The sequence below is a fragment of the Tamandua tetradactyla genome, chromosome 17, assembly GCF_023851605.1.
Source record: "Tamandua tetradactyla isolate mTamTet1 chromosome 17, mTamTet1.pri, whole genome shotgun sequence".
NCBI classification, from domain to species: Eukaryota; Metazoa; Chordata; class Mammalia; order Pilosa; family Myrmecophagidae; genus Tamandua; species Tamandua tetradactyla.
Window position 1 is genome coordinate 82,351,037 of NC_135343.1, and position 26,165 is coordinate 82,377,201.

General features: G+C 41.3%; 1 protein-coding gene across 2 annotated transcripts in view; it reads left to right on the plus strand.

Annotated features, from left to right (window-relative positions):
- The window catches only part of VIT (vitrin), a 123,097-nt gene that overhangs the window by 23,480 nt on the left and 73,452 nt on the right, over positions 1–26,165 (plus strand). For both annotated transcript variants that reach the window (XM_077135060.1, XM_077135061.1), the window contains exon 3: positions 3,733–3,798. In XM_077135060.1, coding sequence (XP_076991175.1) covers positions 3,733–3,798 — 66 coding nt within the window. The remainder of the gene's footprint in view (positions 1–3,732; positions 3,799–26,165) is intronic.

Here is a 26,165-nt window from a genome sequence, read left to right on the forward strand (position 1 = left end):
TTAGCAATGTCCAAAAAATCTGAAGGGAAGTTTATGGGCTAGAATGAGGTGCTTATATAACATTTCTAGGCATATAACAAGTATCCAGTAAATATTTATTGATTTGATCATTGATTAGATGTTCTGGCATGTCATACTTTTCTTAAAAGTAGATGGACTCTCATGATGATACATTACTGACAGGAGGAGAACTGGGACATATGAGCCTGATCAACTCTCCCAACAATATTATAAATCATTTTTCTTTACTATAAATCTGATTTGAACATGACTAAATTAGTCTTTTTTAAATTATAAAACAGTATATATAAAATAGATACTACATAAATAAGAGATGTAATGTAAAATGGGGAAAATATAGAAAAATATAAAAAGAAATTATATTCTGCCATTGTTAACATTTTGGTATATTGGTTCAAGTTATTTTCTATGCATATAAACCAGTATTATCAGAATAACTCTTAAGGTTAGAGCTGAGTATGTCCCAGTGTATTTAATCTTCTCCTACACACCATTTGTAATAAATACATAGAATCCTCATATTGTGAGACATTTCCAATATTTTATTCTTTCCAGAGTGCCATAAGAAATAATGTTGTGATGAGCATCTTTGTACAAAAACCCTTGTATATATCTCTGATTATAACTTAGGATATTCCCAGGGTATATTTTCTAGGCAAAGAATATCAATGTTTTTAAGGCTCCTGCTTTCCAGAGTGGCTTCCCCTGCTTTGACTTTACTAGCACTGCGTGTGAACCCTTGCCAGGATCAAACACAATCTTGTGTTCAATATTTATTAGCATGATACGGGAAAATATCCCCTCGTTTTGTTTTAGCTCACATGTTTTATCATGAATGAGGTTGAACATTGCTTCAAGCTTATTCACTTGTATTTTCTCTATCTATAATTCATCTATATGATCAATATTTTTAATTGGAGTGAAAAACAGTTAAACTTCCCATATCTGAGTTGTACTGGTCATGACCTTGGAAAGGAAGAAAGAAAAAGAAGTGGGAGTGAGGGTGGGGTGGGGAGAGGAGGGTTTGAAAAAGTAATCTGAATATTTAATATGTTTTGAAATTTCAAGCAGCATTAGAGAAAGGTGCGGACACTTTATGTTAATCAAAACCATAATACTGGATTTGAAAAGATTGAGAAGCAATGTTGCAGAATTGGTAAATCATGGTCACCTTGGAACTCTGGATTCTGGACAGTGATGGCCTAAGGAACCACATAACTACTCTTGCAGAAGGGACTGACTTCAGTCCTGGCCACCATGTGACTTCACGCAAGCAGCAGCCACCCCATCTCTGTGCTCCACTGGGCTCCCTGGAGGAAAGAAAACAAGATTGGCTCACCCCAGTTCAACGTGCAGTTCGCCATTTCCAAAGTAGAAAGAGAGATCCTACTGATGAGGAACGAAGATTTTCTCCAGGGCACAAGCACACACGCAGGGCTTATTGACCAACACTTGGCTTGAGCAATGGTTTCTGGGGAGCTTTAATTAGCAAGTATGGACACTGAGGGGAGACCTTGTGTGCACTGTTGAAAATGAAGACTTTATTAACCACTGGCTGTTAAATGGAACCTAGCCGTGCATGCTTTCAGCCAGGAGGCGGTTGGGGAACCAAATGTGGGTGCTGGGGTGGCCTAATGGAAATATTTATAGTCTTAATGATACCATGACTTAAAAACTGCTTGCCACAGAAACAGGCCAATAAGGGCAGTGTTTGGTTTTCCAAATAGACCATATTTCAGGAGCTGTAGAAATTTATTAAGATTTCAATTCCTCTTTCTACTTGCTAAATTTTTGCCTCTACATTCATTGAGTACTTGTTTAAATTTTTTCCTGGGATTTTAGATGCTTATTTTTGTGCATAAAATGGAGCCATGGTCTTTGCAGAGTAAGGTGACACAAGGACTACTATAAAAATTAGACCTCCAGGACGCTCACCACCCACCCAAACCCCAGAAGTAAATAATTGAGAAAGTGTCTGCCTTCATTTTACTTGACTGGGCTTTTGGTTCTCATTCAGTTCTCTTTCAGATTTCTGTTCTTGGTGGACATGAAATGTCCACTGGCCAGGCCTCAACTATGGCTAATAGTCAAAACCGGGGATAGCTCAGTGGCACAGATTAGCTAGACAATCGCAATATGAATATTAAGTTTTCTTCACAAATACTTTGTGCCATTTCTTTTTTTCCTTCAAAAACAGTTGCCAGTTCAAGAGTTCTTGAGTCCACTTATACTTAAATTGTGCATTTGTTTTCTATTAAAGCAAACACATAAAGTAGGAGGTAAAATGCCTGTTTTCACTGCTCTATGTTTTCTCTGAGCCCTAATCCCATCCAGAAAGTTTGTTTTTTTTTTTCATGAAAGTGGCTAAAATGGAATTAATTTAAAATGGACTCAATTTCGGGTGGGTGCTTTTCCATCCCCATGTAGAACTAGAGCAGTTACTGAGAAGTGGGCCTGTTCATACACTGCTAAGGGAAGTGTAAGTTGATTTTAAAAATCATTATGAAAATTTTTCACAATATGTTATAAAATCTGAAGTGAACATATCTTTCAGACAAGAAATTTATTTTAAGGAAATAATAATGGATCTGTGCAAAGATAAAGCTATTTACAATAAGAGATTCGCCCACTGGGGATTGGCTAAATTACCATAACATCCACACAGCTTGGTACTTTGCAGGCAGTTCAAATGATTGTGAGAAGAACATTTAACAACAAGGAAATATGTCAGCATATATCCTTATGTATAAATAAGTTATTAAACATTGCAAACCATATGAGAGTGACCAAATGTTTGCTTAAAATTACCCATGTGGATACACATAGACATTTGGAAAAAAGCTGGAAAATATTATACTTTAATGTTCTTCTGTATTTTCTACACTGCTTTTTTTTTCTTTTTTTTACAATTTTCTACAAGGGATGTGTATTATTTTGGTAATAAGGAAAAAAAACAGTCAATGTAATTTCTTTAACATGTAAGGCTCGGTTTCATCATATGTGCTTGAAAGGGAGTGGACAATGTGACTTGTCTTTGAGGAGGATAAAGTTTTCCCTGCTTCTTCCCTTATTCTTGTACTTCCTGAAGGAGAAGCAGAGCCGAAATTGTGCGTGAGGCTCTGCTCCCGACGCAGGGGAGGGAGCTCACCTGCCTGCAGTTGGCCTTGGTAGGCACAGAACCAGCGTGTCCCTAGAGGTCTCCCCCAGGCCTCAGGGTCAGCCTCAGATCTCATGGTGCGTCTCTCCCACCCTCCTTTGTGCCCTTTTTCCTTGTCTTCCCTTCCCAGAGAGCCTCTCTCCAGAGTTCTTGGCACATTCCCTTCATCACACACGCACACACCATCCTCCACGCAGACTGCTGGCAAACCAGCTGTGGAATAGTGGAACAGTCCCAAAAAGGGCCTGGGTGCTCACCGCATCCCTGTAGTTTATTCCTGGGACCAGAAAAATGAGCACACTTCTCCAGGCCTACCTTCCCTCCATTGCGAAATGGGGTTGGTGTGGTGAAGTGTCAAACTAACAAGACAAAGGAGAGAGGTCCAAAAGTATACAGCTTATACATTTTAACTCCTCAACCTTAAGGTAAAGGAAAATTGGTTCCACAAATAAAAATGATTTAATGTGTGATTGAAGCGAATATAATGGTCAAAAGAGAGAATGGCTTTTAGTGAAATAATATTGATGAGATTTTTCCGTATTTTCTTCACATAGTTTTGCTGGTGACTGGAATATATTCAAATGAAGAAATTACAAAGAAGAGTAAAAGACCCAAGTTCAGTAAGTAAAATTGTAATTGCTCATTGGCATAAGACCTGCGAATCCAATATAGAGGGTTATTATGCTTTTTTTTTTTGGTCTCTATCTCAAGTACTTTGCACTCAGACTAATTAGTGATGTCTTATCTTCTACCCACCTTATTCCAAAAAACATTTAAAGTAGGAGTCTTGGTTTTAGGGTGAAAGGCAGATAGTTCCAGTGTACTAAGCTGGAATAGGCATTTCCTTGGCACTGAAATGCTGTCTCAATTTCCTCACCAGAAAATTCAGTCTGTCTAATGCAAAAGTCCAGCAAGCCTGCCTACGTCCTAGCTTTCCCTGTTATCAGAAGCTAAATCTTACAGAAAAGCCATGTGATTTCACATCCAATCAGCCAAAAGAGGAAAAATAAATTTCGCTTTTGGGTTACACCAAACTGGGCATACCAGTTAGGATCAGATGTGTTCTAGTTTGCTAGCTGCCAGGATGCAATATACCAGAAATGGAATGGCTTTTATAAAGGAGAATTTAATAAGTTACTAGTTTACAGTTCTAAGGCCAAGAAAATGTCCCAGTTGAAGCAAGTCTATAGAAAATGTCCAATCAAAGGTATCCAGGGAAAGATACCTTGGTTCAAGAAGGCCAATGAAGTTCAGGGTTTCTCTCTCAAGTGAGAGGGCACATGGCAAACACAGTCAGGGTTTCTCTCTTGGCTGGAAGGGCACATGGTGAGTATGGCATCATCTGCTAGCTTTCTCTCCTGGCTTCCTGTTTCATGAAGCTCCCCGGGGGGTGTTTTCCTTCTTCATCTTCAAAAGTCGCAGGCTGGTGGACTCTCTGCTTTGTGGTGCTGCAGCATTCTATGCTCTCTCTGAATCCCTCTCATTCTCCAAAATGTTTCCTCTTTTATAGGACTCCAGAAACTAATCAAGACCCACCCAAATGAGTGGAGACATGTCATCACCTAATCCAGTTTAACAACCACTCTTGATTAAGTCACATCTCCAGGGAGATGATCTAATTACAGTTTCAAACACAGAGTACTGAATAGGGATTAGAAGAAACGGTTGCCTTTACAAAATGGATTAGGATTAAAGGATGGCTTTTCTAGGGTATCTACATCCTTTCAAACCAGAGGAAGATGATAAAAAATCCAAAATAGCTGTCTCTTAAATAAGATAGAAGTTGATTTGTCCCTCCTATAAACATAGTCCAGTCTTTTATGGAACCTGCACAATCTTTAGGGACTCAGACTCTTCTGCCTTGTCATTCTACCATTCACAACATGGCTTCCAACTCATTGTCCAAAATGGCTGCCTCAGTCCATCCATCGTGTCCACACTCCAGCCAATAGTAAGGGATGTAGAAGGGTACTACCTGCTCTCTTTAGAGATATATCCAGAAAGTTGACTACCATTTTTGCTTAAATACCACTGGCCTATCAGTAGAGAAGATGGCGAAATGTCTTGATTACGAACGGCCATATTATTATTAAAGAAAAAAGGAGAATGGATACTAGGGGATGACTAGAAGGACAGATAGATATATAATCTCACACCCAAGTGTCATGAGATGGGCTATCTAGATTCAAATTTTTAGGCTTGATGTTGGGTTGATTTAGATGTATTTTAAAAGGACCATAAAAAGAAAATACTTTAGATATAGTCAATATTCTGTGCTCTCCACAACTGAAATTTTCTTTATAGGCTTTATACTTAGGTGTCTTGAAATCAGCAACAATACTTTGAAATAAGGGAAAGAGATTTGCTTCACACACCACCCTTTTTATTTCTGCTCCTTTAAACCCTACGTGTGGGATTTCCTGTTGAAATGAGACCAAAAGGGCAGCCATCCACAGCCTCCTAGCCTGAAATACTAAAAAGGAATACGTTGTTTATTTATTCCTGTCATGACTGAGAGCCAAGACGACCAGCCTGGGGCAGATGTGTATTCAAAACAATGATTGGGTTAATATGGAGACAAATGCACGACCAAGTATGAATATCTGTGGGCCGTTTCCAGTATCTTCATTAACTCATATATGAAAATCATGAAAAGTTCATGATTACCATGACAACAGTTTGCAGTGACTATGAAAGCCTGTGCTAAATGATCCAAGGACAAACCTCTTTGTGAGATCTCAAATGGATTGAATTTCTGATATGCTAAATTCTAACTCTATTCTCAAAATCTCCCTAGTGATGCGGCACACGTGAATCAATAAATGCATGAGGCCTTTTCTCTAATGACGAACTCTGGCACAATCATTAAATGGGGAACAAAAAAAGAAGATATGATGAAGGTAATTTGATATTCTCAAACCATGGTGATATCTGATTCTTGACTTCAGGAATATTTCCAAATCATAATCTATAGCTTGAGGCCAAAGCAAGTTTCATTTTTTTTCTATTCTACATTGTCCGTCTGCTGCTGGAGTGGGTGACTGATGGCGAGGGATCCACATCATTCCTGCATTCTACAGGCATATTTTGGCTGCCAGCCATGCACTGTATTTATTAGGCAGGCAGTACAGCAGCCATCAAGACTCAATCTTTGCCCTTCAGAGCTCCTCATCAACTAGAGAGAAAGAAAGTCAAGTCACAAGCAATGATAACATAGTATGTAAATGCTAGGGCAAAGGAAGCTAAAGACACTCCGAGAGCATCAAAAAGCAGCTGTGTATCCAGGATGGCTTCTTGGAGGAAGTGGCACACCCACACTGATAGCTGAAGACCAAATAGGAATTGGCCAGGCAAAGATGAGGAGAAAAAGAGTGTTACAAGCAGAGGGAACACAGCATGTCCACGGCTTGAAGGTTACAAGGAGCTAAAAGTAGTTCAATTACAACTGAAATACAGAGTAGTTAGTGAATGTGTTGAAATAAGAGATGGAGGAGAAGTAAGCAGGCACCAGATTGTGAAGGGCTTCTGTACCTCGTTCGGGAATCAATGGGGAGTATCTCAGTGAAGGCTATTTTGGTTGCAATTAGCAGAAACTTAAGGCCAATTAGCTTAAGCAAAAAAGGGAATGAAAAAGAAAAAAAGGTGTGTGTTGGGGGGGGGGGGGGAGATGTTGGCAGGACATGGGGTAGCTCACAGAGCCCGAGGCAGGAAATGCAGCTGGAACTCACCCGAACCAAACTCCAGAGCGGAAAGTTCACAAGAACCCTCTTCCCAGATGCCTCCCTGCCTGTCATCCTCTCTTTCTCTCCCTGCACATTTTCTCTCTCAGTGCTGATCCCAGATTCCTTGAGAAGAGAATCTAATTACATCAGCCTTGACTGGCAAAGGTCCACCCTTAAGGGGCAGTGTGGCGCTCTGAGAGGAGGAAAGCGGTGGGGCACGTGTTAGGGACATGAAACAATCCTGCCAACAACAAAAAACCCTTCATGTCATTATATGAAGAGAAAGCACAGTTTATTAGTGAGTAAGCATTTCAAATTTACATTCGTGTAAACGTAGCATGTAAGTGTCTACCACATCTGGACAGAATTCCACACACATTTATAAGGTGGAAGAAAGAATGAAAACTTCTCTTATCGCCTTGAGAGAGAAATGGATGTGGCCCGGTGATTGTCTCCTGTACCTCCTGATCAGCCCTTGAGCTCATCCCAGAGGTAATTCTATGTGGGTCCCAGAAGAGATAGAAGGCCCAGGTGCCTACTCTGTAAAGTCAAAAACTCAGGTCTTTTATCGGTCCTCTTACATTTTCAAGGAGACACACTAAGGGAGCAGGTGGCCTCCTTCTTCTTTACCAAACAAAGCAACTGTGGGCATCTTGGAAAATGTGTCTCATCCAAGGAACCACTGCAGGGTTTTAAGCAGAGGAGAGAAATCACAAAAGCAAGGCCTCAACCCAATCACTTTGGCATTAGGTGTGGAGGGTAGACCGCAGCACTGAGTCTCACGATGTGGTTCCTGAAGCAGCACCTTCAGCATCCCTGAGGACCCTGGGCCTTAAATACCCTACCTCCCAATCAGAAACCCCAGTGCTGGGGCCCCGCATTCTGTGTTTCAACAAGTTCTCTGTGTGATTTTTTTTGCTCTGGGAATTGAACCCAGGTCTCCAGCATGGCAAGCAAGAACTCTGCCACTGAGCCACCGTGGCCCACCCCCTTCTTTTTTTTTTTTTCCATATAATTTTGATGCATGGTAAAGACTGAGAACTAGAGAGAGACCGGCACAGGTCAGGCTGCTCACAGGTACAAGTGGGTGAGTGTGGAATCATTTAGGCAGGATAAAGTAACAAAGAGGAGGTGATTTGGTATTTTTGGTCAGTGGACAATTTGCCGGCCTACCGTGTATGAGGCCCTCTCCTACGTTCTCAAAGACTTCGTGCCCAAAGTGTAGGGCTACTAGTTGGCAAGGACAGAATTGAGGCTCAGGTCTGGGTGAGTGCGAGCCCAGGAGCTTTCCCAAAGGCCCCTTCCCAAGCCAGCAGGGACCAAGGAACGAAGGGTCCCGGGGCCTGGGGGCAGATGATGTTGTTGGGTAATCAAAGATGAAGAAATGGGGCTGCTCCATTGGGAAGTAAAGCACAGGAAATCTGCAGGAAAAAAGGAAATGAGAAAATATGAGTATCTTCCTTTGGTTAGGCTAAAGATTTATGCCATATGATACAAGTAGTCTGCTTACTCATAAGGTTCCCCTAGCTTGAATAATTATGTCTCCTTCTTTCCTATGTTCTCTTTTTTTTCCTCATGCCCTTTTTCTTCTTTCCATTTATGCACACGATCCCCAGGGGCCTTCATGGGTAATGCGTATTTCTCATGAGGGTCCCTTGGGACCACAAAGGTAGTACCAAGACTACGTTGAAAATAGTCTATGGGGGTTGGATAATCTATGGGGTTGGATGAAAATATATAAAGAGGTGAAAGATGATGATGAAAGAAACAAAGGTGATAAAAGGAATGGTGGAAGAAAACAAAAACAAAATTGGTTCCCGTAGCTCTCCCCACCATGCATATGGGTGACTCTGTGCTGAGCTAAGAGTTTGCTTTCATATACGCAGTTGTGCTGGGTGCAATTTCACTCTACCACAGTTGGCTTGTTACATTGCTTTATTTTCTAAATCAAATTAAGCCTGATTCTAAAGCTCTAATTGCTGGGGGGGGGGGCAGTCTGGGGGTGGGGGTTAGAAATGCAAATTCCCTCCTTCCTGAGTCTTCCAGCCTCCTTGCTCCAGCAGTCCACAAATTGGAAGATTTGTGAAGTCCAAAACCTTCAGGGAGGACCCTGAGCTGCTCAGTGTCCAAGCCCATGGTGCCTGTGTAGGGGGGCAGTTTCCCTCCCCTGTTTCCTTTCCAGGACTTGGAATCCTGGCAGAGGAGGGGAAGCGCCACACCCAAGGGCAGACCCCAGGGGGGCAGCAGAGCAGGACTGTGCTCTGAAGTCACGCTCCTCCCAGGGAGCTACTGGTGAGCAGGGGCATTTCCCTTCCTGGGTCCTGCCTACTAGTCTTCTTGGAAGACCCTTTTCCCTCCATCACTCTCTGGGTTGACCTGGCCTAATCCCCTCAAACAGGGAGGATTTAGAGAGTCTAACTCCCAAAGCTGGGAGGTATAATATTTCTTGTCAAACTTCTGCCCTCACTCTTGCAACCTTGAGGTCCAGAGGTAGGAGAGCATGAAAGCCAGACGACCTTCATATAATAAGAAAGGGGAAAAAATTACAATGAGAATAAAACAGAAGTTACTTGGTCATAAACCATCCTCTCTGTAGCCCAAGGAAAAGTTTTACCTTACTATCCAAAATGAGAGGTTTTTCACTCTATTTCTAAAAGTGACTTTCCAAGGTACTCATTTTACCATGTTTTGGAGTCATAAGTCTAATTTGACTCAGAAGCACCCTACTGGTAGGTCCAGTCAGCCAAAACCTACTCCAGCAGTGCCCAACAGATGACCAAGACATGGCTGCATTTTTCTTGATTGTTTAAGGCTACATATGACATTGAATAGCATAGCACTCCTAAGGCAAAAAATAACATTTTATGCATTTTAAGGATTAACTTCATTTATTTGTAGCCCCAAAGGTTGCATATTTAAAAAGTCTTACTCTTCAACTCGTGACCTTTCAGGCCATACCCTAACAAACATCATATGTTCCCACATACATTACGTCCACCAAAAACTCTAGAACAATTCCTGCCTGGCAAAGTGTCTGTGCTAGAGAAAGAAAAGCTTTTAAGTTATAAAATCTCCTCAATAATTTTTCTAAGAGTAAAAAAACCCAGAAGAGTCCCAGGAACAGTGAACTTCATGGTACCAAGCCCAGAAATAGCGTTTTACACAGATGATACCCAGAACGGTTAACTCCATGCAGCACGTCACTGGCTAGAAAATTGAATCTTATAGGAGATAAATGCAAAATGTACGGACCCAACCTCCCTCTGCAACTCACACACACACGTGCACACACACACAGAACTAGGTTAGGTGGCACTGCCTCTAGCAAGCACTTGCCATATATTGACATCAGAGCTTTTTAATACTGTCTTTCTAGCTAGACCAAATTCTCCATAAGGATGTGATTAGTGCACAACAGGTATTTGTTGGAAGGATGGACAGAGAGACCAACAAGAAAAACAACAACAATAACAAAAACCAAAATAAAATGCAGTAAATGCCACGTAAGAATAATGAAAAAGGAGTCTACGATGGAATAGTTTTGTTTGAAGTGACACAAGAAAAAAACAATAACTTTACAGTCCAAGACAGGTAAGAGGGCTTTCCAGGTGAGCAAGTAGAAGGTGAGGTCAAGAAACAGTGAGTTTGTGGTTGGGTATAAATGAGAAATGTACTTGAAAGTGGGTTAGGGCCATGCAATGCCAGTCCAAGAAACTTCGCTATCATTTGTTAAAGGGTGAGGATTCCTGTGAGTTTTCTGCACAGTAAGTTTACATGATAAAGACAACCAGTAAAATAAGCAATAGCAAGATGTTCTCCACAGGCAGTGAAGCTACCTCCTGAAATATTTCCACTACATTCGGGGCTGTTCAAATAGATCTAACAGAGTGTGAAGTGTGCGATCTTTAATGCACATAGTTCTCTCCAATAAGTTAACCTTAAAACCTTGTAAAGCAGGGAAAGATTTTTGCAATTCCCAGAAGTACTGCCTTGGGCATGAAGAAATAATTGTTTGGGGACTTGTTTACTTAGTACATTGGACACAGATGAAAAGAAATACAGCCCTGTGGCTGTAGGGCTTTGGTATAATATGCAATGGCTACAAAAGCTGGGTTTTAGAACCAGAGGGCCTGAGTGCAGGTTCTAGCTCTGCCACTAAATGGGGTACCTGAGCTTGGAATGTAGCATGAAACGAGGAATGAGGCTCTGCAAGAACCCTCAGGAACATTATGCAGAAACAGAACAAACCAGGATTGAGGCTCTGAAGTTTCAGAAAGTAGGTTTTATTAGTCCATGTCCATAGGGCTCAGCCAAGTAGCCTCGGAAAGTCTCAGCCCCAAACAGGGGCTGACACAGGATTTTTATAGACAAGATGGCTCATTTGGGACTGGATTTTTCCCAATATGGTAGCTGGCGATGCTTGTCCTTGGGGCTGGGAGACTTTCCAGAGAGAGAGTAGCTTGAGTAGACAAGGAGGGGTGAGGGGCCTGCTTGCTGCTGGGGCTGGGTGTGCCTGCTATAGAACAAGTCCACTTACCTCTCTGGAAATGGAGCACTAACACGTTTCAGGGCTCTGTAAGGATCAAGTGAAAGAATGTGCAATAGAACCCTCTGTAGACTAAAAATAGGTTTCTTTTAGATACATGAACTTCTGGGGTCTTTGCCACAAGCAAGTTACCCTCTGTCATCCGAACACTCCTTCATCACCATCCTTCATGGATTGTGGATAAACGGTGCTTTTTCCAACTAGCAAACCATTGGCTGCAGTGACCCACCTTTATGGACATTTTAAAGTGCTTAAAATTTCGGCTTGGAGTTCAGTTGAGGCAAGTGCCTTTTGCTCAGTTCATCTTTATAAACTATTCTAACTCATACTGTTTCCCCCCCCAAATGTGACCTGTATAGATTCTTGTTGAGAAATATTTTATGACCAAGAGAACATATTTCTTTAAACCCCGCTGCTGTATATTTTCTTGGAAAGGGGTTGGATCAGGTGAGAGTTTGGTATAGTGTTAGAATCATAAATATCTGGTTTCAAATCAAACTCCACCATTGAGCAAAGCTGTAGTTTTTCATCTATAGTAATGTCATCTAGAAGTTAGCTTGGTCCTTAATGGCACATCAGATGTCAAGTTAAACCTGTGTAAATATCAATTCTGCAATATTTTCTAGTGCCCAGAACTCTCCTCATATAATCATAGTATATGATTTTCTCTGCCTAGCCATTCCTGGGCTTCTAACCCTTTTTTGTTATGGTCTACCTTGTGACTCTGCCCCTTCACTAACTCCTTTAAGATATTCTCCTCATACCCAGCATTTCGTCAAATTTTGGAGCAGATTTTGCTGCAAATTTCTGAGGGTCAACTGAAGGTCACTGCATGGAGCATGTGCTCTCCCCTTACCAGTCCTACCTCCCCTTTTCTCCTTTCCTGTCTCATGTTCCACCCATCCCCTCTCCACAAAACAAGCCCATTCTACAAACAGACCCCTCTTCTTGCTTCTCTGAACACTTCAGCTCAAATGTAGCCCTTTGGAAGTTTAACCTCTTTCCTAAGTAGACTTGTCAATAAATTTCTTCTGAAAAGAATATTGTGCAGTCATAAAAATGTTCTAGTGAAAGCAGCCATCAACATCCTGGTCACAGTGGCTAATCATCCATCTCACTCTCACGTGGTTTCATAGCTGCTGACTTAGTGACATCATTAGGGCCCCCTGTGTGTTCTTCAAACCTCCAGGGCCATTCCTGCCTCAGAGTTTTTCCCTGGCTCTTCCTTCTTCCCAGAGGGTCCTTTTCTCAGGCACTTGCTGTATGACATCTTCTTATCATCCAGATAACAATGGTGAGATTAAATACAGTGGAGTCCAGGGGACAAACACTTTAGACCACATTAAGGAGTTTGGATATTATTCTAAGGGCAGTAGAACTAATGAGCAGTTGGAGCGGGCTAGCAATGGGATCTGATTACATTATTTAAAAGATTATACTGACTGAGCAATGTAGAATGTGTTGGGGTGAAGTGTGAACAAGCATGGAAGGAGAAAGATGAGCTTGGAGGCTATTGTGCTAATAGTCCTAGTGAATGATACGGTTTCGTGGACCAAGACAGAGGTAGAGAGAAATGGCAGCTTTGGAAATCAAACTAATAGGACATGCTAATTCATTCATTCATTCAACAAATATTCTACTGAGCAGCACTGAACAAAACAGACAAAATCCATGCTCTTGTAGGGTTTATATTCTGGTAGATGAATGAAAATGTAAATGGAAATGTGTCATGGTCAGGTTCCTGTGTCAACTTGGCCATGTGGTCCCTGTTTCGTTAGGCAAGTGCTGGCCTACTTTTTGCTATGAGGACATTTCATAGAATTAAATCATGATCACATCAGTTGCATCCACAGCTGATTCCATTTGTAATCAGCCAAGGGGGGTGTCTTCTGCAATGAGTGATGCTTAATCTAATCACTGGAAGCCTTTTAAGGAGGATTCAGAAGAGACAGTTTCTCTCTTCCTGCTTTGGCTGGTGAGCCTCTCCTGTGGAGTTCATCTAGACCCTCCATTGGAATTGTTGGCTTCACAGCCTGCCCTGCAGATTTTGGACTGTACATTCCTATGGTTACTTGAGTCACTTTTATAAATTTTATATTTACAAATATTTCCTGTTGATTCTGTTTCTCTAGAGAACCCTAACTAATAAAACTTGGTACCAGGAGTAGTTCTTAAAAAACAGAATCTTAAAAGTGGGATTTATGAATGGTTTTCTACTGTGGCAGGACTCTGATTCCTGTACTCAGAATGACACTGCCAATCCATGGAGTGAGTTGGCAAAAGAGATAGCCAAAATGTCACCATTCGATTCTTCTAATGCTTTGCTTGTACGAAGCCAGGCTCTGGGGGATAATGTTTTTGACACTGTTACAGAGTTTTGTGGAAATAGGAGGTATAGAGATGTTAGCTGGTTGTTGTTAGATACACTGGCTACATTAAGGAGTGAAAGGGATGGGGTTAACTCTTCAAACAAGAAGCTTAAGTGCCATCTGACAGATGTAGACTTTTCTATGAGTATCCTGAAGAAAAATCTTAGCTCCTGTAGCCGTAGACTTGAGAACTCTGAAAATCAGACTCAGAATCTTATTGTTAGAGTAACAACTTTACAATGCAAACTGAAATCTCAGTGTTGCATGGTGTCTGCCGTTAAAGCGAGGGCATTGATTGGAAAAGATTGGGACCCTGAGAAATGGGATGGTGACATATGGATTGATAATGATGTTGGTGGTGAAGTTGAACCCCTAGGTCATGCTGATGAGTCTTCTCTAGATAACCCTGCAGTAGTCTGTCCTGAGGACATAGCCGCCCCACCTTCAGCCTGCCTTAAGGAGTTGGCCACCCAACCTCCTCCTGAAGGGATTAGCCCTAGAGTGATTAATCCTGTTTCACCAGATGAAACTGGAAATGAAGGCCCTGAAGCAATGGTTTGGAAGATATTTCTAATTCTTTTCATGACCCACCCCCACCACCCCTCATTTCTTCCAGACCTATAACTAGACTAAAGTTCCAACAGGCCCCTAAAGGTGAGGTGCAAAGTATCACACATGAAGAGATACATTATACTCCAAAAGAACTGTGTGAGTTTTCCAATTTATATAGGCAGAAATCAGGGGAATATGTGTGGCAATGGATTTTAAGGGTTTGGGATAATGGTGGGAGGAATATAAGGCTGGGTTAGACTGAATTTATTGATATGGGCCCACTAAGCAGAGATTCTGCATTCAATGTTATAGCTTGAGGGGTTAGAAAAGATATTAACAGTTTGTTTGGGATAGTTGGCTGAAACATGGATCAAAAGGTGACCGACACTACCTGAGGTAGAAATGCCAGAGCTGCCCTGGTATAATGTAGATGAGGGGATCCAGAGACTTTTAGAGAGATTGGGATGTTAGAGTGGATTTATCATGCAAAGCCTGCTCTTACACCTCAAGAATGTCCAGAGGATGCCTCTTTTACCAGAACAGTGAGAAATAAATATGTGAGACTAGCACCATCATCACTGAAGAGCTCTGTAGTTGCACTTCTCTGTAGGTCAGATATTACTGTGGGAACTGCTGTCACTGGGCTGGAATCCTTAAACACAGTTGGGATGACTGGATCCCAAGTTGGCAGAAGCCAGGTGGCAGCACTTAATCACCAAAGACAGGGTGAATGTGGCTATTATAATAGACTGAAAACTCAAATTATATGACTCGCAGAGATTTGTGGCATTGGCTAGTAAATCATGGGGTACCTAGAAATACAATAGATTGGCAGTCTACTAAATTCTTGTTGGAGCTATATAAACCAAAGAGTTCTAGATCAAGTGAACAGAAGTCTAACTTGAATTACAAAAACACTGAGTCACATCCCTTAATCAATTTCTAGACTTGACACAGTTTACAGACCTTGAATGAAGTGGAGGCCAGGTCCCTTTGGAGGAGAATCCCATTACATATACTGTTAATCTTCCTCCAAGTCTTTCCCAAGGAGACCAACAGCCTTTTACCAGGGTAACTGTGCATTGGGGAAAAGGAAATGATCAGATATTTCTGGGATTATTAGACATTTGTTCAGAAGTGACATTAACTCCAGGGGACACAAAACGTCACTTTGGTCCACCAGTCAGAGTGGGGGCTTATGGAGTTCAGGTGATTGCTGGAGTTTCAGCTCAGATCCATCTCACAGTGGGTCCAGTGGGGCCCTGGACCCATCCTGTTGTTATTTTCCCAGTTCCAGAATGCATAATTGGAATAGACATCCTGAGCAACTGGCAGAATCCCCACACTGACTCTCTAACTTGTGCAGTGAGGGCTATTATGGTGGGAAAAGCCAAATGGAAGCCTCTAGAACTGCCCCTACCTAACAAAATAGTAAATCAGAAGTAATACTGGATTCCTGGAGGGATTGCAGAGATTACTGCTACTCTTAAGGACTTGAAGGATACAGGGGTGGTGTTTTCCACCACATCCCCATTCAATACTCCTATTAGGCCTGTGCAGAAAACAGATGGGTCTTGGAGGATGATGGTGGATTATTGTAAGCTCAACTAGGTTGTAACTCCAACTGTACTTGTTGTTCCAGATGTGATATCATTGCTTGAGCAAATCAATACATCCCCTGGTACCTGGTATGCAGCTATTGATCTGGAAATTTCTTTTTTCTCAATAGCTGTTAGTAAGGACCACCAGAAACAGTTTGCTTTCAGCTGGCAAGGTCAGCAATATACTTTCATTGTCCTACCTCAGGTGTATATCAACTCTCCAGCCCTATGTCATAATCTTGTCCACAGGGAATTTGATCGTTTCTCCCTCCCATAAGACATCACACTGGTCTTTATATTAATGATAGCATGTTGATTGGACCTAGTGAGTAAGAAGTAGCACCTACTCTAGACTTACAGGTAGGGCATTTGTATGTCAGAGGATGGGAGATAAATCCAACAAAAATATAGAGGCCTTCCACCTCAGTGAAATTTCTAGGTGTTCAGTGGTGTGTGACATGTTGAGATATCCCTTCTAAGGTGAAGGATAAGTTGCTGCATCTGGCCCCTCCTACAAGCAAGAAAGAAACCAATGCCTAGATGGTCTCTTTGGATTTTGGTGACAGCATAGTCTTCATTTGGGTGTGCTACTCCAGCCCATTTATTGAGTGACGAGAAAAGCTGCTAATTTTGAGTGGGGACCTGAACAAGAGGAGGCTCTGCGACAGGTCCGGGCTGCTGTACAAGTTGCTCTGCCACTTGGACCGTATGATCCAGCAGATCCCATGGTGCTGGAAGTCTCAGTGGAAAATAGAGATGCTGTTTGGAGCCTTTGGCAGCCCCTTATAGGAGAATCATAGTGCAGACCTTTTGGATTTTGGAGAAAAGCCAAAAATTGGTGATGGAAATCTTCCCAGTGCAGAACTTCAAGCAGTGCACCTGGTTGTTCATTTTGCTTGGAAGATGGTAACATCTGCTGCAGGTAACTGCTCTTCTTTTGAGAAATAGCTTTTGGCTTGCTACTGGGCCTTAGTAGAAACTGAACACTGAACCTTGGGTCACCAAGTTACTATGAGACCTGAGTTGCCTATCATGAGCTGGGTCTTTCTGACTCATGAAGCCATAAAGTTGGGCATGTGCAGCAGCACTTCATCATAAAATAAAAATGGTATATATGAGATAGGGTCAGAGCAGGTCCTGACGGCACAAGTGAGTTTAACATTAGAAAGTAACCCAAACGCCCATCGTCTCCACTCCTGCCACATCACCTTCTTTTTCCCAGACCAGAGCTATGGCCTCTTGGGATGTTCCTTTCTTTTTTGAATTGACTGAGGAAGAGAAAACTTGGGCCTGGTTTACAGATGGTTCTGCACGATATGCAGGTACTGCTGAAAGTGGACAGCTGCAGCACTACAACCCCTTTCTGGGGTGTTCTTGATGGACAATGCTGATGGGAAATCTTCCCAGTGGGCAGAACTTCAAGCAGTGCACCTGGTTGTTCAATTTTCTTGGAAGGAGAACTGGCCAGAGCTGCATTTGTATACTGACTCATGTTGCTATGGTTTGGCTGGATGGTCAGGGACTTGGAAAAACCATAATTGGAAAATTGGTGGCAAGGAAGTCAGGGGAAGAGGTATGTGGATAGACCTTTCTGAGTGGGCTAATGACATGAACATATTTGTGTCCCATGTGAATGTGCACCAGAGGCTGACTTCAGCAGAGAAAGTTTTTAATAATCAAGTGGATAAGATGACCCGTTCTGTGGATACCAGTCAGCCTCTTTCCCCAGCAACTCCTGTCATTGCCCAAAGGGCTCATGAACAAAGTGGTCATGGTGGTAGGGATGGAGGTTATGCATGGGCTCAGCAATATGGATTTCCACTCACCAAGGCTGACTTGGCTACAGCCCTTGCTGAGTGCCCAATCTGCCAGCAGCAGAGACCCACACTCAACCCCCTATATGGCACCATTCCCCAAGGTAATCACCCAGCTAAATGGTGGCAGGTTGATTATATTGGACCACTCCCTTCATGGAAGGGGCAGTGATTTGTTCTAACTAGAAAGAACACATACTCTGGATATGGGTTTTCTTTCCCTGCATGCAATGCTTCTGCCAAAACTACTGTCCACAGGCTTGTAGAATGCATATTCCATCATCATGGTATTCCACATAGCATTGCTTCTGATCAGGGAACACACTTCACAGCAAATGAAGTGTGGGAATGAGCACATGCTCATGGAATTCTCTGGTCTTACTATGTTCCCCATCCTCCAGAAGCAGCTGGATTGATAGAATGGTGGAATGGCCTTTTGAAAACTCAAATAGGTGGCAATACCTTACAGGACTGGGGTGATGTTCTCCAGGAAGCTGTATATGCTTTGAATTAGCATCTGCTGTATGGTGCTATTTCTCCCATAGCCAGGATCCATGGGTCCAGTATCCAAGGGGTGGAAATGGGAGTGGTGCCACTCGCTATTACCCCTAGTGATCCACTAGGAAAATTTTTGCTTCCTATCCCTGTGACCCTGAACTCTGCTGGTCTACAGGTTTTAGTTCCAAAATGGGGGAGTGCTTCCACCAGGAGAAACAACAATGATTCCATTGAACAGGAATCTAAGACTGCCTCCTGGTCACTTTGGGCTACTCATGCTCCTGGATCAACAAGCTAAGAAGGGGATTACATTACTGGCTGGGGTGACTGACCTTGACTACCAAGGAAATAGGGCTGCAACTACATAATGGAGGGAAAGAGGAGTTTTCCTGGAATATAGGAGATCCCCTAGGGCGTCCTTTAGTAGTACCATGCCCTGTGATAAAATCAATGGAAAACGGCAACAACCCAATCCAGGTAGGACTGCCAATGGCTCTGAAACTTCAGGAATGAAGGTTTGGGTCACCCCACCAGGCAAAGAACCATAGTCAGCTGAAGTGCTTGCTGAGGGTAAAGGGAACATGGAATGGGTAGTGGAAGAAGGTAGTGATAAATATGAATTTCGACCATGTGATCAGTTACAGTAACGAGGACTGTGATGCTGTTTTGTTCATGTTATATTATTTAAGTTGTAAGATATCAAGTTTAAGAATGAATATTATCCAAGGACTTGCACCCTATTCTGAAGAGATTTAATGTGTTTCCAGCTATATGCAGGACAGTTGAGTATTGTTAGGTGAGGAAAAAAATGTGTCTTTTATTGTTTTCTATTTAGAAATTAGATATGGTTTAAGGTGATGAGTATAGCTGCCAAGTTGACAAGGGGTGGACTGTCATGGTCAGGTTCATGTATCAACTTGGCCAGGGGGTACCTGTTTGTCTAGTTGGCAAATGCTGGCCTGTATTTTCCCATGAGGACATTTCATAGAATTAAAGCATGTTGGCTACATCCACAGCTGATTCCATTTGTAATCAGCCAAGGGGAGTGTTTTCTTTAATGAGTGATGCTTAATGTAATCACTGGAAGGCTTTTAAGGAGTGTTCGGAAGAGACAGGTTTTCTTTCTGCTTCAGCTGGCAAGCTTCTCCTGTGGAGTTCATCCACACCCTCCAACAGAAGCGTCAGCACCACAGCCTGCACTATAGATTTTGGACTGTACATTCCCATGGTTACATGAGACACTTTTATAAATTTTATATTTACGAATATTTCCTGTTGATTCTGTTTCTATAGAGAACCCTAACTAATACAAACTGGGACCTTGAAAATGTGTTAGCATTTGAACAGATGAAAGGAAAAATGGTTTCAGATGTAAGAAATGATGCAGGCCAAATTTGCAAGACAACATGCCTGTAGAATATGACAGGGCCAGTATTGGTAGCTCAGAAGTTCAGTAGAGGAGACTATGGAAGGAACTTGAGGATTGGGGAATTTTTCCTAAAAGGAGCAAAAAATTATTGATGGCTTTTGAGCAAAGTTTGATGTGATCAAAGAACATTTAAGTAAAATGGAAAATAATGTTTTGCAAAAGAAATTACTTCAAAGGAAAAATTAGCATGACCTGGCAACTGAATGTCAAAATAAAGAAACATCCCATCTTTCAAATTGTAATTAATAGGCATTTTTATTTCATTAAACCAACATTTCTTGTATAATTCTTTCAAAGTAGAATTTTACTCTAGTTGAATGTCATAGTCCAACAAAATTAGCTTTAATATCAAAACTTTTCATGCATAAGTGCTTTTATGTTATAGTAATTACTAATTCTTCCTCATTAGCAGTCAAGCTTTCAAGGGCTTTCTGTAATTGGTACGAAAATTTCACTTCCAGAAGCAGTGTGGCTTGCCAGGAATCATTGAAAAGATGAATGGTAAAATAAGAAATAGAGTGTACAGTTCAATTTGGCCTGCTATGTAATTGGCTTATTGTATAGGACATCACCCAGTAATAACTCTGTTATTCAACCAGGTAGGGGACCCAATTCAGAGTGGAAACATTTGGCCTCTAGGTTTCCCATTTTCATTGAAATAGTGGTTCAGACAGCACCAGTCCCCTGTTCTGAGATGAGACCTTAAGTCCAGGAACACTCTGAGATTAATACTGCAGACACATGCACCTCAGTGACCAGCATCTAAAGATCCTTCACGTCAAACTGTCTGGGTGCATGCACTTCTCTTTTCCCTGCGGCTGGCTCCAGGGGTGTCTGGGAAGGCCTCCTCAGCAGATGGTGAGGTGTTCAAAAGTGAGATGTCATAAAAGCACCTAAGGAACAGATTTCTGTGCAAGGATTTTGTAGCCCTCTGTGACTTCCACCTAGAGTTTCCCTCACTACCACCAGGACCCATGCACTCAGGAAGGAATGGGAAAAAGCTCTCTTCTTGCATTTCCCAAATGTTCCTATGAATAAGGCTTTTCATGACTTAGAAGTAAGTTCTCATCTGAGGCTAATAATGGGGGGCACGGCATTCCCACCTGGATTTCTGGTTGGCTTATGGAAATGTCTCCCTACTCTGTCAAACCCATAAGGGATACTTCTTCATCTGCCTTGTTCTTCTAAGGAAGTCTTATTTCTGTTTTGAGATAAAACTCTGAGGAGGGGTAAGAGGTATACGATAATGAGCCTAAACATCCAAAGACAGCAAAAACAATAAGTAAATAAAAATTAAAAATAAGAAATACCTGAAGTGTAAACCTTGAGTAGTTCAAAATATTCAGAGGAAATGCAAAGAGAAATAATTTAGTTTGGACCTTAAATAGATGAATAGAAGATTTTTTGAAGGTTACAAGAAAACTGACTGCTTATCCTATAATATCTGTTAGGACATTTAAAGAAATAAACCATGCTTTCAATATATTCAAAGAAGAGCTGCCAGAAAGAAGCAAATAACTGTTTCTTCTGGCTGGACGTAGACATTCCATTTTCCAATGATATTGGCAATTACTCTGAAAATTTTAATTAACTTACTCTCTCCAGCTTTACTTTCTGTACGAATTAAACAAATTTGACCACTAGCCATATGTACTGCTTTGAAAGGATTATGTTCCCTAGAAAAAACATATTTTAATCCTGATCCAGTCTTGTGAAAGCAACTGTTTCTTTTAATCCCTATTCAGCACTATAGGTTGGAAACTCAATTAGATTATCTCCATGGAGATGTGACTCACCCAATTGTGGGTATTAACCTTGGATTAGAGGGAGATGTAACTCCACCCATTCAGGTGGGTCTTAATTAGCTTACTAGAATCCTTTAAAAGAGGAAGCATTTTGGAGAAAAGAGAGCCACAAGAGCCACAGCAGAGACATGAGAACCACAAGAGCCCAGGCAGCCAGAGACATTTGGAGATGAAGAAGGAAAATCCCTTGGGGTAGCTTCATGAAACAAGAAGCTTGGAGAGAAAGCTAGCAGACATGCAATTTTCGCCATGTGCGTTTCTGGTTGAAAGACACTGGACATCACTGGCCTTTCTTGAGTGAAGGTAACCTCTTAATTTGGACATTTCTATAGCCTTGCTTTAATTTGGACATTTTCATAGTCTTAGAACTATAAATTTGCAAATTAATAAATTCCCCTTTTAAAAAGCCACTCCATTTCTGGTTTATTGCATTCCAGCAGCTAGCAAACTAGAACACCAAACTTTATCATTTCACCCTGTTTTTCCAAAGTATATGAGCGTATAACATTGACTTCATTTTCCCCCTATAGAGTGTGTTAATTCAGCAATTTTGTCTATCTAGTTGGGTGCAGCAGAAGTAAATCTTACTTGAGATACTTCCCAGACCTTTGTAATACCTAGACAAAACAAACAAAAAACACTGCTCCTTAAAGAAAGAGGAGAGAATTGATCAACAGGAAGCAAATGATTCTCTTGTGGGCAGGCCATGGTGGCTCAGCGGCAAGAATGCTTGCTTGCCATGCCAGAGGACCTGGGTTCGATTCCTGGTGCCTGCCCATGTAAAAAGAAATAAATAAAAAAACGATTCTCTTGTGACATTTGCCCCCCTCCCCTTTTTTATCCAACTATTTTATACATGCATGTTCTGCCTGCATCCTGAAATCAGTCAACAGATATTATTGAATAATCTTCTGGATATGGCTCCATTTACCCACCTCCAGAAAACTTAGTTTATCCTCCAGAAAATCCCAAATCTCAGAGTGCCAAAGTCACAACAAATTTAATCTCAGTTTTTAAATCAGCTCCACTCCAGTCAAAATGGTAGAGTGAGACACCCCTGGGCTCTGCTCCCCCACAGAAGCTTTAAACAACAAACAAGAATTTGCAGACCATCTTTCTCAAAGATCCAGGAAATAGTAAAAGGGCTGCTGTAATAAGGCAGACATCAAAATTAACACAACTTAAAAATGGTGGATCTCATGGTAGCCTTTCTGACCTCTTCCCCATTCCCTCACCAGCTTGGCAGGGAGCAGGCCTGTGCTCCCAGTGCAGGTCTCCGTTCCCAGTTCTGGACATAGCACGATAGTCATACTAGGCTGCTTGTCTGTCTGTGCCAGTCTGTCTAGGGGGAGCTTAAAGGACTAAACCATGACATTCAGCCCAGAACTTGCCCTGCATGCATAGGTGGCACACAGAGCTCCCCTACAGAATGTGGTAGGAGAACAAATTGTGGCTGCCTGGGGCAAAGGATTGTTGGCTGTGGGACATACAGGGTAGTACCAGGACCATGAGGAAACATTTCCAAGAGGAATTGGGACATTCATATTCAGGTAACTGGAGAAATTCCTGACTATGCATGCATGCCCAGGATAAGACACTCACATAGAAAAGACTGGGGAGGTCCCTATGCTTTTTACATGGGCTGTTCTCCAAGCTCATCATCAGGCCAGCTAAATTTGGTGGGATACAAGATCATATATAAAAATCAGTATTGTTTCTATCTACCAGCAATAATCAATTCAAAAAAGGAAATCAAGAAAGCAATTCCATTTACAATAACAACTAAAAGAATGAAATATATAGTAATAAATTAAGCCAAGGGTTTAAAGGGCTTAATGCACAAAACTATAAATCATTATTGAAAGAAATTAAAGACCTAAATAAATGTAAAGATATTCTGTGTTCACGGATTGGAAGACAATATCATTAAGATGTTAATGTTTCCCAAATGCAATCCCAATCAAAATTCAAACAGCCTTCTTCACCAACATGGAAAAGCTAATCATCAAATTTATATGGCAAAGTTAGGAGTCCCAAATAGCCAAAACAATCTTGAAAAAGAAAAACAAAGTTGGAGGACTCAAATTTCTCAATTTCAAAACTTGTACAAAGCTACAGTAACCAAAACACTGTAGTACTGGCACAAGAGCAGATATATAGGCCAATGGAATAGAATTGAGAGCTCAGAAATATACCCATATATATTTAGCCAGTTGATTTTTGACAGACAAGTTCACTCAATGGGGAAAGAATAGCCTCTTCAGCAAATGATGCTGGGAAAACAAGATGTTCACATGCAAAGAATGAAAGTGGACGCTTACTACATAACATATACAAAAATGAACTCTAAGTGGATCAAAGAAATAAATATAAGAGCTAAGACTACAAAACTATAAAAGTCAGACACAAATAGATACGTGGTTCCAATTATATGAAATAACTAGAACATGCATCTTCAAAATGACAGAAAGTAAAGTACAGTTTACCATGGATTGAGGGAGAGAGGAATGGGGATTTAATGCATTATGGGTGAAGGTTTTTGTTTGGAGTGATAGGTAATCTCTGGAAACTGGTGGTGGTGAAGGTAGTGCAATATTGTGACTGTGATTAATCCCACTGAATAGTATGCTTGGGAGTGGTTGAGATGGGGAAGTTTATGTTGTATATATGTTTCCACAATTAAAAAAAAGAGCTACTAAAGAGACAATTAAGTTCAATACATGATCCTGAGCTAGGTCTAATAATGGAAGAAAGAAGGCCAAAAATGATATTATTTGGGCAAATGAAAATTGGAATATAGACTCTAAGCTTTATGTCAATGTTAAATTTCTTGTGGTTGATAACTATACTTCAGATGGTTACATAAGTGAATAGTCTTGTTTTTAGGAAATGTACATGGAAGTATCATATGTTCAAGGAATATACAGTGTTATGTATGATATCTATCTATCTATCTATATGTATGTATTTTCAAACTGCTCTTGAATTAAGAGAGAGGGAGAGGGAGGGCATTTTGGTTTGCTAATGCTGCCAGAATGCCAAATACCAGAAATAGGTTGGCTTTTTCAATGGGGATTTATTAGGTTACAAATTTACAGTTCTAAGGCCGTGAAATGCCTAAATTAAGGCATTAAGAGGAAGCTACCTTCTCTGAGGAAAGGCTCCTGGCGTCTGGAGTCTTTCTGTCACCTGGGAAGACAATGGCAATGTCTGCTGGACCTTCTCTCCTGGATTCTGGTTTCAGTGGCTCTCTCCAAATGTCTCTGGGAGTTTTCTCTCTCTTATCCTCATAAAGGACCCCATAAAGGGATTAAGACCCGCCCTGAATGGCTGGATCACATCTCAATTGAACCAAAAGGTCCCCATTGCTGGTGGATAGAAACAATACTGATTTACAATAAATCTGCCCCCACAGGGATGGAGTAAAGAGCATGGCATTTTGTGGGGGTGCATAACAGCTCCAAACCAGTACCGAAGGAGAGAGGGAGAAAGGGGTAGAATTATATGGGAAATGTGTCAAAATGTTAAAAGCTGGTGGATCTTGGTATATGGTGGGGGTAGGTTGGAGTTCTCTATATGGATTTTGTATTATTTTTGTCCTCTATGTTTGAAATTATTTGAAAATAAAAAGTTAAAAATTGATCTCAAGTCACAGAACTTGTCACTTCTTATTTCAAAGAATTAAGAACCAAGAAAGAAAGCTTTCAATTTCTTTCCATCTAAGGGAGGAGATGCATTTAGGAGTGGGGTAGTAGTCCATGGAAGGGATGAAGGTTGAATACATTCAGTTACACCCAGAGATTAAAACATTAACCAGTTTCAAGAAAGACTACACTGGTATCTTCCACCAAAAAATTACCTTAGAAAGAAATACTCTAAATATTGCGAGCCATTGACTATACGCCATGTATGGGCTGTATGTCAATAAGAATATTTTTTTAAAAAAAGAAATTCTCTGAGACTCAAAATAGTAAGTGCAGCCTGAGTATCAGAGTTTAAAAGAATGAAAGATAAAAAAAAATCTTTGGTAACAGGCAATCTTTGGTGGGGAGAATGAAACCACAAAACTGTTTCAAGCACAACGTTCTACTTCTTAATGCAGACCACAAATTGTTTAAGCCTGTGCTCAAACTCAGCCCCTGGGTTCCCAGGAAAAGGAGTTTTCTGTTGGCCCGGCTTTGAGTAGCAAAGCGAGTCTGGGAGGGGAGTTTAAAGAAAGAGCAGTTCTAAATACAGTTCTATCGCAAGCCTCACTGAAATGCAATTTTGCTCTGTCCAGGTACACAAGGGTTAAAAGAAAAAAAAAAGAGTGTGCTTTTCTGGATACAGCTGGAAGCCATTAACAACTCTGAGACCATCTCAGTAACCCAGTTAGAGAGTGGGTGGCCTGGCAGAGATTCAGAATCCATGTATGTAATCACTGAATCTTAAAACCGGGAGAGCTTTACTTCTACCTCCAACTCAATGTAGAAATCCCCGTTTCAACGATTAGTCTCTCCTGATGTACTTCTGCCAGCAACCCATTCCTTCAATGGGAGCTTCATTTACTAGAAAGTTCTTCTTGGCAGCATTTGCCTATGTAGAGAGTCAGTCTCCCCTTTAGCCCTAGCTCAGCTCTCTGGTGATGGAGCACACAACAGTCCTACTTGTG